At 40.3% G+C, this 18,862-nt stretch overlaps 1 protein-coding gene across 1 annotated transcript; it reads right to left on the bottom strand.

Moving 5' to 3' along the window:
* Positions 1-937: 937 nt before the first annotated feature.
* SLC28A2 (solute carrier family 28 member 2) lies at positions 938-16,973 on the bottom strand (the record flags this gene model as incomplete). The annotated part of the gene is made up of 16 exons (XM_084240148.1): positions 938-1,136; positions 3,767-3,878; positions 4,078-4,176; positions 5,551-5,632; positions 6,268-6,465; positions 6,648-6,816; positions 7,237-7,367; positions 7,449-7,574; positions 8,800-8,880; positions 9,524-9,604; positions 9,899-9,976; positions 10,330-10,443; positions 11,064-11,205; positions 13,028-13,211; positions 16,129-16,217; positions 16,945-16,973. The coding sequence occupies 16 exons, from the start codon at positions 16,971-16,973 to the stop codon at positions 1,004-1,006; spliced, it is 1,848 nt and encodes a 615-aa protein (XP_084096274.1). The 3' UTR covers positions 938-1,003.
* Between the last annotated feature and the right edge of the window lie 1,889 nt (positions 16,974-18,862).

Raw genomic sequence — 18,862 nt, 5'->3', positions numbered from 1 at the left:
ACAGACTAAGCACAAACTGCTGGCCGTGGAACAATATGCACAAGAGAGACTTTATGACTTGGTGTTTAAAAAAAAAAGTTCTATTCATTAGTGACCCAGCCTGCCTCTCTTCCTTCCTCATCCCCATGGCAGCCTCTCCACACAGTTACTCCCAAACCCCAACATAGCTCTCTTACACAACACCTTTTTCTCTTGATTCTCTTTGCCACTCTTTCCCCGGTCCACTCCTTGCCTTAAGCTCCGCTCCTCTCTTGCCCTGGGATTTCTATACCAGGGCTGGGAGACAAGTGTTAGTGCATGCATCCAGGCACCAGCCCACCCAGATGCCCTCAGCATGTTTGCCCCACCCCTAGGATAGAGCCCAAAAGCCATTGTGCAAGGTTCTCGCCTCCCAGGATTGACCTGTGCCAGCACTCAACCTGCCCAGTCCACTTCTGCACTTGTCTCTTGCTTGTCTGGTTGCTTCTCTTGCATCCAGAAGTCCACATTTGCTGAGGCTGCATTTAGTTCCGACTTCTCCTGTTAGTTCCTCCAGTTCTTGAGACTGTCCTGCAGGTGATGGTGTTAAGACTGTCTTGCTTCCTGCTGTTACAGCAGTTCTGAATATTTCATATATATAGAATATTCACACAATAATCACACAACACTGAGCCTTCTTTGACTCCCTGTGACAAATTTCTCTTAGTTTTTTCACCTCAGTACACATTACATACAAATCACATTTATGGCACATTGCATCACATCGATTTTAAGATAGCTAAGAGCATCTTACTGTGATATGGTTATATTTATTCTTTCAAATCTAAGCTTAGAGTACATCAGGAATTTCTTGTTTGGTTCAACCAAAGAATGGAAAGACAAGTTAAGTTAAGTTTCATTATTGGTATGCAGTAAGACGCAGTGAAATTTTCACACTCACTGTTAAAGACCATGGTGAATTAGTAGAGTGGGAACTCTAAGTACATGAACCCCTTTGCCAGCAAAGAGTCCTCAAATAGGAGTGTTAAAAAAATGAACCAACCAAGGGGCAGGACTTATTATAGAAGTGACAGCAGTTGTCTAAGGCGTTGGCACTAAATTCTTTATCTGCCCAGGGACCAGAAAAAGAAGGGTTGTTGGTGCCATTCAGAAAAGTACTGGAATGAAAAGCCAAACAGATAACATAATTAGATTAAAAAAACAACAGTGCAACAAGTTCTACCAAGCAATTCAAAAAAGAAATCAAAAACCTATGAATGGATCCAATTGCAATAAGCAAATAAATACAAGAGAATGAAGTGTACTTTCACATTCATGCCCCAAATAATACCGGCAAGAAACCCCATACAATGTGTCTGCTTCTAGGCCCATTTTTAATCATAGTTTTAGGAATTTTCTTTCCAAACATCACTGAGGCAAAATTTACACCTTGTAATGTGACTGAGAATTTAATTTAGTCTTAAAAATGAGATATTTTAAGGCTACTTCCTGCTGAGATGGAGAATTAGTTCAGGCTTATATACTTAGTTATTGTTTCATAAAAAATTATTGAGGTATGACTGACAAAATTGTAATATATTTATACTGTACAACATGATGATTTGGTATACTTATACATTGTGAAAGGATTCCCCAAAGTGGGCTAATTATTGGCATGTTGTAGAGAGACACAATGAAAATTTCATACTAAGTTTAAAGATCATGGTGAGTTAGCTAGAGTGGAGGGATATGAGTACATGAACACCTTTGCCAACAAAAAGCCCTTAAGGAATGTTAAAGAAATGAATCAACACCAGACAACACTGGTGTAGAATTCACAGCACTTACTAAGGAGCATGACACTGAATTCTTCATCTTCCCAAGGACCAGAAGAAGAAGGAATGTTAACAGATTCATCACCTTACATATCAAATTGTTTGGTGAGTACACAAGTGCTGCTCTCAAAAAGTTTTGTAATTAATAACGTTCAGATCTTTCACCTTCAGGTTATCAGCTACTAAGTTAAAAAATTGATATTCAGTTGTTACATTTTTCCTAGTTATTTTATTCTTTTTGATGATGTTATAAATGGGATTGTTAATTTCTTTTCCCAAAAGTTTGTTTTTAGTGCACAGAAATGCAGTTCTTTTTTTGTAGAGACTTTAGGGTTTCTATATATAAGAGCGTGTCATCTGCAGAGACAATTTTATTTTTTCTTTTCTGATATGGGTGCCTTTTATTTCTTTCATACCTAACTGCTATGCCTATGACTTCCAGTACTATGTTGAGTAAACGTGGTCAGACTTCCTTGCCTTATTCCTGATATTAGATGAAATATTTTACTTCAGTTTTATACGTATGTGGTCAGAAAACATACTAAATATGATTTCAATCTTCTTGTTTGTATTAATAATCGGTTTTGTGGTCTAATATAAGATCTGTCAGATAATTTTCATGTACACTCAAGAAGAATGTGCATTCTGCTGCTGCTGGATGAATGGTTCGATATGTCTGTTAGAGCCACCTTATCCAACATACAGTTTAAGTCCAATGTTTCCTTGTTGACCTCCCTGCTGAAAGATCCATTATCCATTGTTTAATGTAGAGTAAAAAGTATTCTATTATTATATTGCTGTCTTTTTTCCTCTCAGATCTGAGAGAAAAATTAATATTTAGTATTTATAATTATTAATGTATTCAGGTGCTCTATGTTGGGTGCATAATTATTAACAATGGTGACCTCTTGATTAATTGACCTCTTTATGATACAATAACCTTATCAGTTGTTAAAAGTTTTTGACTTAAAGTATATTTTGTCTGATGTAAATATAACTATTTTTGCTTGTGTTAGTTTCCATTTCCATGAAATATGTTTTCCCATGCTTCACTTTCAGACCCTGTGTTCTTAAAGCTAAAGTAAATCTCTTATTAACAGCATATAGTCAGTCTTTTTTTTTAAAAAAAAAACTCATTCAGTTGCTTTATGTTTTGTGATGGGAGAATTTAATCCATTTACATTTAAAGTAATTATTGAATAAATAATTTATTTTTATACAAGAACTGGGGCATAGGCCAGAGGTGTGGGGTGGTGAGAGGATTCACCAAACACAGAGTGGGGAGCAGAACAGGCAGAGCTATTGAAATACACTGCTGAGAGGAGCAGCGAGCCAAGACAGGAGGAGAGGTCTGCTGCACCATGTGGGTTATCTTCCTGGCCAGGGTTCGAACTCATGCCAGAGTGGCTGGTGATAGTTTCATAGTGCTGAGACTGTAATGCCTGAGCCACCAGGGAGACCCTGAAGTAATTACTGATAGAACTTACTACTGCCATCTGTTAATTCTTTTCTGGCTATTGTGTAGTTTCTTTGTTTTCTTCTTCCTCTTGCTCTCTTCCTTGGTGGTTTGATAATTTACTGTAGTATTATGCTTTGATTTCTTTCCCTTTCTCTTTTCAATCTATGGATTTTTGTTTTGTGTCTAACTTGAGGTATATATAAAAAACACCATATAGTTATTGTAGTCTATTTTAAGTTTATAATAATTTCTTCTCCAACCCTTCACTTCTTCATACCCCATCAAAATAAGGATAATCTGTCACTTGTCCATATGATAGCTAATTACTCTGGATACATCTAATAAGAAAGAAGAACACAGATATAACCACCATAAATAGCCATCTCCATTCTTACACAATTTATTTAGCATCCACATGATTACCCTCAAGACTTCATTTCTACTCACTCCCAGAAGGCTCCTGAATGGAGAATAGGGCATAAAGGAGAAAACAGGGATCCTGGTGTTCACTTACCTTTCAAAGAGTTCTTTGCAGCATATGTAGCTCTCATAGGTTCTGTTGGTGAAAGTTGTATTCAAGAAGGAGATACAGTCAGTTTCTGCTCCTCTAGGGACATAGAGGATTCCTGGATAAAAAAGACAGAAATACGTAGCAAGGATTTTACATAAATTCATTAATGCATTGGGTGTGAATTGAGAAAACAATAAATTAGGTGCCTTTTCTATGCATCTGTGTTATAGATGGTTAAATCAGTATTCTGAGAGAAATACTGTCAGAACTTAGGAGAGTGCCATTGGCCCAAAACACTGAGCTGAGGCACTTACCTGCCACACAGGAGCTGATAAGGGACACACAAGCCCCTGTCAGCAGGGCACTGACCACAACCTTGGACAGGTCACTCTTCCTGTGGGGTACCATTGACGCTGCAGAAAACAAAACAAAACATTTTGATCTCTTCTCGATCTGGCAACAGGCATATCCCCTGAGCCCCTATTTATAAAATTGCTCAAGGGAAAACAAGCAGATGAATAGCATCTTAAAAGCAGTCACCAGAGACTGGCCCATGTTATCCTATGAAGCGTTTCATTGGGTCGGGGAGAGGGTGTCACTCTGTCAGACATTCGTCAGGTCAAGAATTATGTTCTGACCCCAACTTCAGTGACTCTCTGAACATTCTCATAGATAATTATGGATCAAGCAAAGCTCTGATTTGCTCCAGACATACAAATGCCTGGTCATTCCCTGCTGAGTTCTTCACTCTTAAGCCTAGATCAGAATTAGTTGGATTTTTTTTTAATTTTCTTTTCTTTTTTCTTAAATTAAGACATCATTGGTTTACAATGCTATATGATGAATAGAGTATATAATCACACCCTTCAAATATTTGTTACCAACCACACCCACCACACAGCCCCCTACCATAGCACAGTGTCTCTCCCCATTCTGCTCTTCCCTCTCTCCCTCCCACTCTGGTAGCCTCAATTCTACAGTCAGATTTCTAGGGTTTGTTCTTGGTCTGGTTTTATCTGACCCTTTGTTTTGTTTCTCTATCTTCCACATGCAAGTGACCCTTAGATGGACTATCTTCAGTCAGAGGGATAAGAAGGCTTAAGCGTACGCGTTAGTCACTTGATGCCTGTCCCCCTACTTGTGTCTTTTAATTCCTTGTGCAACTCCTACTTCTGTGACAACTAGTGAGCAGCCTAATTTGAGAAAGTACCCTCAGTATTAAATAAAAAATATTTGCCTATATCTCATTATGCCCACTTAATGGCAAAATAAAAACCACTTCATTATAATATATTCTTTCTCACAGGGAAATTAAAAATAAAATTCTTTGGAAATTCTTATGATCACACTGACCAAAAGCAACGAATACATAAAGCAGAGAGGTAGTGATGTGAAATATTGCATTAAAAGCTGCAAGTCACCAGGTGTGGGAAAAATAAGTGCTGCAGAGGCTCATTTAGATAACTGAAGATATTGCTGAATCGTATGATGATTAGGGGAAATAATATGAAGAAGTGTAGCAGTCCTTGAGGGCAGGGGTAGGGAGAATGACTAGCAGATTCGGACTAGCAAATTCTTTTGGACCTTCAATTGAAATGAAAGTAAGTGAAGTAGAAATTGGGTTCCATGCTTAGCCTGGTAATTGGACTTCGTATTAACTGCTCCTGAGATGGCCTGTGTTAATCAACTTCTCTGTCTGGCCTCAGCTTGTACTGAAACACCAGGAATGCCCATGTCAGAAGCTGGGACCTGGCTGACATAATGGGGAGCTGAGAAAATGAACTCACTCAAGCCTCCCAGTGTGATTCCTATGGAGCTAAGATTGGCAAATCCACAGAGTGCAAATGTTGTAATGATTTCAGCTCTAACCTAGGGAAAAGAAAAATAAGTAAGTAAAAATAACTCAGTTCAATACATGCTGTCAAATAATGCAGAGTACTTAAAACTACCAATTTTAAAATGATTTAATAATTATATAAAAATTAAAAAATTAAAAAAAACAATTCTGTCCATACACCTTAACGAATATGGGAAGGATGTTCAGAAAATAACAACTCCTTGGGTTACAACAAAGATAATGATAAGGAAACCACCCTGGGCTTCTCTGCCCTTTGTTGAAGCCTATGAATAAGGAGAAGGCATAGAAATGAGAATGACTAAGAAGGAAGAGAGACAGAGGGAGAGAATAAAGGAGATCAATTTATAGCAACTTAATAGATGAAGAAGGGGATCTCAGACTATCCTAAATAGTGTCTTGGTAACTGTAAAAATTCAGCATTACATCATAGAGAGGAGTTGGGTCAGAATGTGTGTATTCTGCAGTGGGGGCAGGGGTGGAGGCAGGGAACGAGGACAACCTAGGCTCTGGAGCTAAGCACACAGTTATGCTTGCTTTGTGGTTAGGCCTGGGACACTGGAAATGGATCTGTGGGTATGAAATAAATGTCTCTGTAATACTTTTTATCTATCCTCAGACTTTTTTGCTTTTCTGGAATGTCACTTACAGAAATCCACTGTTTTTCATTCCCGTCCCATTCTTCCACTCCAGAGAGACGTTTGTTCTTGTATTTAGACAGTTGCTCATAGGCCACAAACTCATTTGTGAAAAACTTGATCCCCACCATTTCAGCTACCATTGGACAGTCTGACCAGTCTACACCCATCATGAAAACCATGGGTCTTAGGATATAAGAGCAGATGACCTTGGTGAAAGAAAGGAAAAGAAAAAACAACACAGGTCAAGAGCCAAGCACCTCCTCTAGAGCCTTGACTCAGTCTCCTCCACCCTTTTTCCTTCCATACTCCCTCTTAGCTCAGGATGGGTCAGGAATTCAAGGAGAACTTAACCATACCCAAGAACAGCCCAACGATTATAATCATTTACCTGAAAAGTGAGTCCCTGTATGTCTACCATTTCCCCTAGCCAGGAGAGCGCAGCATTGATGAAGGCCAGTACTGCCAAAAAGGCTATCAAGTTGGCTGCCACATTAGCAGCAAGGCCTATGGCATCTGAGGCTCCATTGCTGGCGGCTTCCAGAACATTCCTCTCCTTCCTGTGGTTATTGGGCATAGGGGAAGAATATGATGTCTACAGTCATCTCAGTCCCTCAGAGAAGAGAAATATTACTGTCCCTGTAATGTTGGATGCAAGAAGGTACAAAGCCAACTTGAGAGGTGGCGGGCCTTCTGAAGTATCCTTATGGTGGAAATTACACTGAAGCGGTATCAGATTTAATTGCCATGAAATTACACAAACATTAAGGATAGAGGTAACTGGCCTGCTGAAGATGGAGACATATGGGCGGGGTAAATGAAATAAGAAACTCAACATTCTTAGCTAGAGGTAGACACAGGCAAGAGGGGATATGTAATCACAGTCCTTCCACAGGAGACTTGAGCCTCAGCCACCATAGCATCACTTTGCTATACCTGATCTTACTACTACCATCCCAAATATATGTCATTAGACTCACCCAGGGGGCAATTTTACCCCCTCCTTATTCTTGAACTTGGACTCCTCCACTTCTGGATACACCAGCTTTGACAAAGCAAGAGCAGAAGGGGCAGCCATCACAGAGGCAGAAATCAAGGATGACGCATCAACCTGCAAAACCAGTCTTTGGGTCAGTGTCTGCATAACCCAGACTCAGTTTTACTCAAGAGTGGTCAAACCGATGTTGCCTACCCCAAAGGATATGAATGCTCCTAGCACAGTGCCTGAAATGGTGGCAAAGCCTCCAGTCATCACTGCGTGGATTTCTGAAAGCGTCATGTCTGCAAGGTATGGACGAATGAGCAGAGGCGCCTCTGTCTATGAACAAGGAGAAGTGAGTCAGATTCAAGAGGGTGTGACTCCCATTCCAAATGGGCTCCATGGAGCCCCAGGACATACCCCTCCCACATGAGTGCCCTTCCAGCTTGGGCTTTGCTCTTGGACCTGCCCACTGTCTGCCTCTCTCTCTCTCTGGCACCTAATATTTCTGGTTGGCATTGTCCTCCTCTGTTTTCATACAAGTTTTTCTCAACTATTAAAATTTTTAAATGCTATAAAAGAAAAGACATTCTTTTGTATGTTTCCAATATGTAGACCTTATAGTTAATGAATGAACTTATGGAATAAATGGTACTTACTGAGTATATACTAGTTACTTTAATAGCACTCATAAATGAATTGCAGAGGTGACTGAAGCCCAATGCTGATGAAAATCAACAGAAATGTTTGTGAAAATGTTATGAAGTTATGAAGAACCAACTATGAAAACTATGTCTAGCATTGACCTAAGATAATGTTATTTATAATTTAATAAGGGAACACTGTGTGCCTTGTGCTGTACTAGATGATAAGGATATTAATATGAATAGGGTAAAGTTCCTATCCTTAGGAACTTTCAGTTTAACACCGGAAACTAAGCTGATTATGGATAATTTCAGCAGAATGTAGTGTGCTATGGTTTCAATATGCAAAAATATTCTTAGAATATTTTAGAACTAATTAATCAGTATTTTAGAACTAGTTAATGAGTTAATCATGTTGGGAGAGAAAGAACCTCAATATTAGTTCTTTGCCAGTTTTAACAAGTCATGGTCCCTAATAACTGAGAAGTCAACAGCACATATTAAGCACTTAATCCATGTAAACAGAAGCCTCAAGCAAGTATAATGCAGAAGAGACTTGGTGTCACCCCTTATCAAGGCAAGCTCAGCCTCCTTAGTGACCCCTGAAACCCACAGTCACAAGAGAACCCAGAATATAGAACAACTACATTTCATAGCTCCTTATCAAGTGGGATAAGATTTGGAAGAGGGCATTTCGCTCAATTAATCTATAAGGAGTTGGATCTGTGGCTAAGGACAACCACATTAAATTGCTTAGGTAAATATTATTAGGCATGAAAACTGAAAGTAATGAAATGAGTACCTGCCCATACCATCTTCATTTCTTGACTTTTCAAAAATTACACATGCCTTTCTTAACCTGTTTTCTGCCACATTCTCTGTTCCCTGGAGAAAAGACCAGAAGGCCTCAAGGTGCTTACCATACCCACAAAGATGTTTCCTGCCACAGCCAGGGTCTCTGTGGCAGTGGTGCCCAGAGTGATTTGCAAAAACCAGGCCACCTAAAGAGATAAAAATACCTAAGCCATTAACAGTAACAGAAATCTTGGAGAGTATAAGAAAGCACCTCCTTCTCTACTTTAGTGGTAGACAGAAAAATAGTGACAAACCCAAGGTCACAAAGCTAATTTTATTTTTTTTTAAAGATATATTTATTTATCTATACAAGCACTGGATACAGTCAGAAGCACAGGAGGGTGAGAGAATTCACCAGAGCCAGAGCGGAGAGCAGAACAGGCAGACTGACGAAGTACACTGCTGAGGGGAGCAGTGGGCGGCAGGAGAGGTCTGCGCTCCATGTGGGACCCTCGCTTGGCGGCCAGGGATCGAACCGGCGCTGCAGAGGCTGCAGGCAGCTTTGCAACCCAGCGTTCAAATGCTGTGCCACTGGGGAGGGCCACAAAGCTAATTTTAAACAGAGCCTGGACCAGAACTCAGGATTCCTAGTTTCCAGAACAAGTCCCTTAGGACTTAAACATGACCATCTGATATCAGGTATGCTCAAAAGAGTTTCCCTTTTCACACTGGTTCTAACACTCTAAATCCCATATAAGAGTGTTGTTCAAAATATATGCCATCTTCATGCCTCTTGACAGATCACAGGATGAAGATACATCTCCTAACTGGTGTGGAAGTATGACTCACCTTCTGAACCACCCACTGCACAAGGCCAAGATAGTAGAGAATGGACATCACGCAGCCAAAGAAAATGATGATGGGCAAGGACTGTAATGAGAATGACAGGGTCGTAGTGTATTATATTTTGGGCCTCTACTTAAACTCTCAACATTTCAAGATGATCAAGCTGTGTAGATCCTCAGTGGATATTTAAACATAAACTAGTTTAGGAATAATTTAAAAATATATTACAAATCTATCATGTGCATAACACCATCAGATGTTTTCTGAGCCCTCCTCTCCAATTCCTATTTCATGCCAATGTCAAGATGGCATCATCATCCTCTGTTGCATGCCTCCTCCAACAATGACCGTAACCCCTGCCCCCAAAACAGACATGACCTGAAAAGCAAAGGCTTCCTTGACCAGCGTATTTCCAAAGACAAAACTGGAGCCAGCCAGGGTGTAGTTCAGGAAAATCTAAAGGAGAGAAGAAAAAGAGAGAGAAAACTAGAGTGAAAACAGGAAGGATACACAGGAAGATGGGCTCGAACTCACACATGATTAGGACCTACTGCTGCAACTAAGGTTTGCTGATCTTTGACAGCCTGGGGCAGACTGTTCCATTGAGCCGCTTATTCGATGAGCAAGAATCAGCAGTTCAGTTCTCCTTATCCATATGATTAGTTGTACCCCAGTATACACTCTGCTTTACCACCAGGTCTCCCACTACCACCAATAAGAAGACATAGTCCAATCTCATCATGTTTCCCCCAGATCTCCTTGGTCTAGGGTTCTAAAAGAGTAGAGCCCTCCTATTCAATTTCTCATACCTGAATTTGATCTCCCAGCCATTGAAATGCAATAAATCCAGGATCAGTTCTAATGACCAGGATCCCAAAGACAAACTGAAGGCCCAGGCCCCAAAATACTGCCCTCCAGGACACCTGGAACCAATAAGACCATTATTCCAATGTAAACTATAAACTCTATTTGCCTATTACCTGGGTAGATTTTTAAAAATGGGTTCATGTACTCTGGGTGGAATCAACCTAGGATGTAATAGTAAATCTGAGGTAAGATGGTATAGGGGAGTGGGAGAAATAAGGCAGTAATATGTGAAAAGCCATATCTATCCTTACGGCTCTTAAAACTGTATCTACAGGTTAGATAATACTCATCCATACATTTATGCATACACACATACAAATCAAAGTCATAAACCAATACTTTATATTACAGTGTTCAATGCAAACTAATTCTCTATTGTATTCTATTTTGTTGTTGTTCCTTTCCTTATTTTTTTTACACTGGTCTAGATCCACAAAATTGATATCAAAAGTCACTAATGGCTCACAACCTACAGTTTGAAAACAAATGGTCTAGGGCCTCTGAGAACGTTAAAACTTCTCTTAGGAGCAAATTTGTCAAAGAGGCAAATTTAGAGAGTGTTAAGGTCTTGGTTCTGTACTTTTGTAATCAATACTCAACACATGTGCTTTGCAATTAGTAGTACATGGCGCTCGGTTAGGTGTTATAATGCCCAGCCTATATATCCAAAACTCACTGCACTGTGGTGTTTGGAGCAGGCAAAGAGGATGAAGACAAACATGCAGATTCCTGCAAAGGAGATCAGCTGCTCTGGCCGTTTGGCTGTGTCGAGAGCCAGCCACAGGATAAGGCCAACCAACGCGAGTCCTATGAACACCCTGTAAGGGGAACGCCAAGATCATGTTATTCAGTGAATGAATACATAATTAACTTTACCTCTGAAAAATAGGCGTTCACCCTAAGGATAATGAAATAACTTAATAGTTCATTGTAGATTAGACACAGAGACATCTCTTGAGAATCATTCATCTGGTAGTTTCCACCTCTCTCCCCTAACTGTTTCACTTGCAGATAAAATTGAAAGAACCAATGTGAAGACACAAACTACATCCTTTTCCTCATGTTTCCATATCAGTAAGATGTGATATAAGATTGTCCTAATGAATGACCAAAATACTTTAAAAAGATGAAAAATATGCATTCGTTTCCCACGATCTCTGTTCATGGAAGCCATGAACAGTGGTTTACAACCACTGCAAGATCAAAAGTAAAGACATAGCCACAAATCAACTACTTATGGCCCCTTGATTTACCAAACATCCTTGATGCATACACAGACAGGTTTCCACATGTCTGAATGTTGGAGTCATTTCAGTTCCAAGGGGAAGAATTAGAAGGGTGATCACACAGCAAAAAAAACCCCAAAAAACAAAAAGAACATATTGTCCATTGAAATGCCTTGGAAATAACACAAAGCAATACAAGTTAGGGGTGAATTTTAGAACCATTCTCACTGTGAACTCATTTTCTACATGAGTTCAGGTAACTGCAGAACTCATGGCTTCCAGAATCCATCTTGCTAATGAAGAAGCATCCCTCAGTGGCAAATACACCAAATGATCCAAAATTTAGGTTGTAATCTTGTGTGTGTCTTCAAATTGGTGATGTTGTAAATATCCTTAAGACCTATTTTCTCTGCATCCATTGGAGAACAGACAGAAAAGAAGAACTTTATAAAAGAATCTGTAAGCATTGATGAATACCAGCACTGCCAAAAAGGCTATCAAGTTGGCTGCCACATTAGCAGCAAGGCCTGTGACATCTGAGGCTCCATTGCTGGGGGCTTCCAGAACATTCCTCTCCTTCCTGTGGTTATTGGACATAGGGGAAGAATATGGTGTCTACAGTCATCTCAGTCCCTCAGAGAAGAGAAATATTACTGTCCCTGTAATGTTGGATGCAAGAAGGTACAAAGCCAACTTGAGAGGTGGTGGGCCTTCCGCAGTGATCCCTATGATGGAAATTACACTGAAGCGGTATCAGATTTAATTGCCATGAAATTACACTAACATCAAGGGCAGTGGACACTGGCCTGGAGAAGATGGAAGCAGATGGGCAGGCTAAATGAAAGAAAAAAATCAAGAGGCCTGTGATCAAAGGGCATGTGATTGCTCTAGTGAGTTAGATGACTTGCTGTAGAATGCAGTTCAATAGCCACTGAAAAGTTAGCTTGCTTCTTAAACTCTACGGAATTGCAAAAGACACCAATGTGCACGGAGTCTGGAGGGCGAGAGAAAAAGTGAAGAGTGTCAGGGAACTAAGGAAGACACATGAGACCACCAAACCATTTGATGGTTTAATGTAGCCTCAGGCCTCTTTGTCTTGATTACTTCATTGAAAAGGAGGATGATCGCCCCTATGTCTGACATGAGCACTGACAATAAATGGACTAAAACTCTTGCCTCAAACAGAACCTCTCCTGCCCTCCAGAATGTTGAGGCACGTGGCTCACTGTTCTGACATCCATTGCTCCTTGCTCTCTGAGCCTCGATTTTGAAAAGTGTAGGTGATGGCCCCAGAGAGAGCTCAAGAACTATCAGAGAAGAAAAAGGTACAGAGACTGTGTTCGGAGACAAGTTGTAGAACCAGGAATATCAAGGTTCTTAATCTTACTCATCATATCATCCAAAGCTATCTTACCTTTTCATCCAAAGCATCACACAGGGGTTTTTCAAGGGCTTCAGACATCCTGTTAATTTTTTACCCAAGAACCTTTTCAGAAAGCGGTGAGCCAAGACCAAGAGCACCAAACAGGTGAGGACGAACAAAGCCAGTGCCCTTTGGAAATTCAAGATGCAAGCTATCAGGAAGTAGGCGGCATAAGCTTTAAAAAAAAAAAAAAAAAAAAAAAAAAAGATAGTACTGAGTAAGGATCAGCAAGGCAGAGATCCATAGGGGTAAATGAAGCACTAAGGAAGATTATCTTGTATTTAAAAATGAACGACTAGGCCTCCCTGGTGGTACGGGGGTTAAAGTCTCAGTGCTATCAAACTATCACCAGCCACTGCAGCATGAGTTTGATCCCCAGCCAGGGAGCTACCCACATATGGCACAGCAGACCTCTCCTGTCTCACCCGCTGCTTCCCTCAGCAGTGTATTTCAGTAGATCTGCCTGTTCTGTTCCCCGCTTTGTCTCTGGTGAATCCTCCCATCCCCCCCCCACACCTCTGGCCTACACCCCAGTCCTTGTATGTATAAATAAATAAAATAGGGCCTCCCTGGTGGTGCAGGCAGCTGAGCACAGCACTGTGAAGCTGTCTGCAGCCTCTGCAGCGCAGGTTCAATCCCAGCCAGCCGGCAAGAATCCCACATGGCGCTGCAGACCTCTCCTGTCTCGCCTGCTGTTCCCCTCAGCAGTGTGTTTCCTCAGTCTGCCTGTTCTGTTCCCCGCTCGTCTCTGGTGAATCCTCTCACCCTCCCGCACATCTGGCCTGTACCCCAGCACTTGTATAAATAAAAATAAATCTTTAAAAAATAAAATAAAAAATAAAATAAATCCTTTTTTAAATTTTATTTTTATATTCCCCATACATGCAACCCCCTTATTTTGACCCCATCCCTCCTTTCCCCGCCCACCCCCCATAGTGTGTCTCTGGTTCATAGTTGTTGATTTTGATTTTTTCTTTCTTATAGTTATTCTTTTTCCTGGTCCCTTATTTAGGTTTTCTAGATTCCTGCTTTGAGTGAGACCATCCAGTATTTTTCTTTCTCTTTCTGGCTTATTTTGCTGAGCATGATCCCTTCCAGCGCCATCCATGTTGCTGCAAATTGCATGTGTTTATCTTTTTTGAATGCTGAGTAATATTCCATGGTGTATATGGACCACATCTTCTTGATCCAGTCATCTATTTTTGGGCATTTGGGTTGTTTCCAAAGCTTAGCTATTGTAAACAGTGCTGCTATAAACATAGGGGTGCAGGTGCTCTTTGGAATTAATGTTTCTGTGTCCTTTGGGTAAATACCTAGGAGTGGAATTGCTGGATCATATGGAAGCTCTATCTTTAATAGGTTGAGGAATCTCCACACAGCTCTCCATAGTGGTTGGACCAGTTTGCACTCCCACCAGCAATGCAGGAGAGTTCATTTTTCTCTACATCCTTGCCAACATTTGTTGTTGCTAGTTTTTTTAATATGTGCTATTCTCACTGGTGTAAGATGGTATCTCATTGTAGTTTTTTTTTTTTAAAGATTTATTTATTTATTTATTTATTTATTTATACAAGCACTGGGGCACAGTCAGAAGCGCAGGAGGGTGAGAGAATTCACTAGAGACAGAGCAGGGAGCAGAGCAGGCAGAAGGACCAAAGTACACTGCTGAGGGGAGCAGCGGGCGGCAGGAGAGGTCTGCGCGCCATGTGGGACCCTCCTCCGGTGGCTGGGGAGCAGCCAGGGATCGAACCAGCGCTGCAGAGGCTGCGGGCAGCTTCACAACCCAGCGCTCAACCACTGCGCCACCAGGGAGGCCCTCATTGTAGTTTTGATTTGCAATTCCCTGATTACAAGTGATGTTGAACATTTTTTCATATGCCTGTTGGCCATTTGTATTTCCTCTTTGGAGAAGTTTCTTTTTAGCTCTTCTGCCCATTTTTTCACTGGATTATTTTCTTTGTTGTTGTTGAGTCTCATCAGCTCTTTGCAGATTTTTGTGATCAGTCCTTTATCATTAGTGTTGTGTGCAAAAATGTTCTCCCAGTCGGTGGGGTTTCTCTTTGTTTTTGTTATTGTCTCTTTTGCTGTGCAGAATCTCTTTAATTTGATGTAGTCCCAGCTGTTTAGCTTTGCCTTCACTATCATTGCTTTGGGTGATGTGTCTGTAAAGATGTCTTTGAGGTGCATGTCATGTAGTATTTCTCCTATATTTCCTTCTATGTATTTTATGGTTTCAGGTCTTATGTCTAGTTCTTTAATCCATTTTGAGTTGGTTTTGTGCATGGTGTGAGGTAGTAGTCAAGCTTCACTCTTTTGCATGTGGCGATCCAGTTTTCCCAGCACCATTTATTGAACAAACTTTCTTTGCTCCAGTGCATATTCTTTGCTCCTTACTGACAGTATATTTTAAATAGAGATTTGCTGGCTTTAATAAATACTTTATATAATTGATGTCACTACTAAGTCAGTAAATAATATCTTATAGGCTTCTCAACAGAGAGACAAGAACTATGCCCCATATTGAATCAAGACACTAAAAAAGAGGCACTTCCCTGGTGGCGCAAGGGGTTAAGCACAGCACTGTGAAGCTATCAGCAGCCTCTGCAGCACAAGTTCAATCACCTGGCTGGCCAGGGAGGTGACTCACATGGCACAGCAGACCTCTCCTGACTCACCCACTGCTCTCCTCAATAGTGTATTTCAGTTTAGCTGCTTGTTCTGCTCCCCACTCTGTCTCTGGTGAATCCCCTCACCCCCCCCCCCACACCTCTGGCCTGTACTCCATTTCTTGTATGCATAAATAAATAAATTTTTAAAAGACACTAAAAAAGAGATAAGCCCAGTTTCTCTGAGAGACTTATCAAATAGCATATCTTGAAAAATGGCTTATTCTCACATTTTATTTATCATTGGCAGTACAACTCAATAATTTAAGGTTTATCTACAAGTAATTATAAGACCTACACATCAAATAACCCTTTAATCTGTTTGTGGACAAAACTGCTTTCTAACTAATAATTGTCTTAAACAACGCCATATTCCTAAAATGGTACAACCGTACCTCTTGCTTGCCTGAATTCTCAGCACCTTACCCGAACATAGTAGGGTCAGCAGGATAATTCTGAAAATGCGAGCATGTCTTCTATAGAAACTTCTCGCCCTGGTGAATAGTTGTAGGCCCCTATCAAAGAGAACCAAAAAGTAAAAATTATTTCATTCCATTTGTATCAGCTCCTAGAACGTAGGCTATCTGGTGTAAGGATTTTTCTTTTAATTAATGAAGTAAATTATTCATCCATGGAAAGTGAGGTAGTGTTCCTGCAATGCCAAAAGGCCAGATCAAACCTTATGCATGGCAGCAGGTCAAAATAACTCTCTTCAGGCTGCAAGAGCAATATCCTTGGTGATCTTGTTCCAGAGAAGTTTACAGTGGGTGCATCAAGGAGAGACTATTGGACCTACTTCTTCCTTGTTCCCCGAAGACAAGGGATTGAGAGCTTCTAGATTCTATTCCTTGAGGGACAACTCCGCCCTTTCCTCCCCCAAAACTACACAAACCCATAACCCTGAAAAGTCGATCAGCTGTACATGGCAAACTGGAAGGAAAATACCAGCATCCTCAAGAATCCCTAGGTGGCTAGGGGCTAAGTGAAGATGTTCAGCAAGCTCTTGAACAGCAAGGGCTATTTAAGTTGATTAGACAAGCATTTGGAATTAGAGAAGTTGATGAACTTTTTCAGGGCCATCGAGGTTGTAAGAAGCAAAGACAGAATGTAAAATCAGGCAACTCTGATTCTGTCTTCAGAACCTACAAGTAATTGCAAGACCTATATATCAAATAACCCTTTAATCTATGATTCTGAAGACAGAGTCAGAGCTCTGGGCCATCATCCTATGCTGCAACTTACCAGACCCCAGGTTTACCTGCCTCTGCCATTTTTAAGTATGCTGAGCACACTGTAGTCATATGACCAAAACACTCTAATTTCCACACTCTTGGAAGCACCAAAAAGTGAGTTCAACAAAAAGGTCCCAGTTGGTCATCACACTTAGGGAGAACACCTTAGGGCTGAGTGAAAAGGATTGCTTAACAGTTTCAGGATAGTTGAAGGAAGTCATTATCTTTGGAATATCATTCACAATGCATATCAAGGAACTAATCTCATTTCAATCCTGGATTCCTATGGATGGCAGAGATCTTTGGTTTGCTCCTCCTAACCCACCTCTACCTTGCTCTGTGTTGTGGGAGTCTTACCCATTGATAGGCTCTCATGCCCTCTGGTTTATCTAGTTGGGTTCTACCAGAAGGACTCCTCAAGAGACGAGAGTAAATGAAAACTGGGATCAGCATATTGGGGATATCTTCTTTATCTAATTCTCCTTCTGGGTTCTCCTGTATCTTTTCCCTTTGAGCCTAAGAATAGTAACTTAGAAAAGAAACTTTGCTGTTCCTTTTTTAAAAATTTATTTCTTTATATATATTTCCATCTTTGTTCATTTTTGTACAATATTTTCTTTCTCCTCTCAGGTGTAGTCCCCATAAAATTCCCATCACCAATTCACCCATGCACCATCACCATAGTCCCTTGTGCTCTTCCCTCCCCTATTTTGATCCCTCTCCCTTCCCGTCCCCTACAGAATGGCTCTGATTTATAGTTGCCTGCTAATTTTGAATTTTTATTTATTCTTAGTTTTTTTCCTGATCCCTTATTTGGTTCCCTTATATTCCTTCATTAAGTGAAACCATCCAATATTTTTCTTTTTCCTTCCGACTCATTTCACTGAGCATAATCCTTTCCAGCTCCATCCAAGTTGCTGTGAATGGCATGAATTTATCTTTTTTGACTGCTGAGTAATATTCCATTGTGTATATATACCACATCTTCTTGATCCAGTTCATCTATTTTTGGGCATTTGGGTTATTTCCATATCTTACCTATTGTCAATAGCACTGCAATAAACATAGGGGTACAGAGAAACCAACTCAAAATGGATAAAAGAATTTAACATAAGACCTGAAACCATAAAATATGTAGAAGAAAATACAGGCAAACACTACATGACATACATCTTTAAAGACATCCCACTTTGCTGTTTCTAACCTCAGTTTCTTGTACTACCATTTCTTGTGGTTCCATTACATCTTGCACACAACTTTCTAATGGTGTCTTTGTCAGTATATCCTCCAGTAATTATCCCAATTTAACTATATCTTGTTTTTCCTACTGGGACCCAAACTGATACACTAGGCAAAGCTTATTTGAAGTTTTACCCAACAAAATGCCAGCGCAGCAATGCCATTATAAAAAAGAAGAGGCATGCAATAACCCAAGAGTAAAAATAAATCTTGTGCCTAGAAAAAGATTTCTGTTATCACCTCACAACCACAATCAACCATTTCCTGGGAACAAAAGTTCTGTGATTCTACTAGAAATCAAGTAAAACACTCATTCCTGCAAAAAACCCACTAGTAGCCTGAAACTGAAGCTCTGATTTAAAATGTACCATTAAAAAATAAAAAAAGGAAAGCCAGTAGGAATATTTGAAACAAAACAAGAAAACTAGCTTTATCATCGTTTTCAGCCAATTAAGAAGCAGCACAGAGGTGTGTGGGCAGGTGCTCATGGTCCTGTATTTATCTTATTGGCGCAGGATCTTGCTAATACTACCAAACTCTGTACATAATGGTATAGTCTAAGGGTTACTAACTATAATATATCAGAAAGTTGAATTGAGCAGAAATCTGATTGATGGTGAAATTTGACACTTGGTCATAAAGTGCTGTGAAGTCATATACCCACTGATAAGTTCTCCAGGTATATGGAA

The sequence above is a fragment of the Talpa europaea genome (assembly GCF_964194135.1).
Source record: "Talpa europaea genome assembly, chromosome: 8".
Classification (NCBI taxonomy): Eukaryota; Metazoa; Chordata; class Mammalia; order Eulipotyphla; family Talpidae; genus Talpa; species Talpa europaea.
Note: the sequence above shows the minus strand (reverse complement) of the source record. Positions and strands in the feature narration are given on the sequence as shown.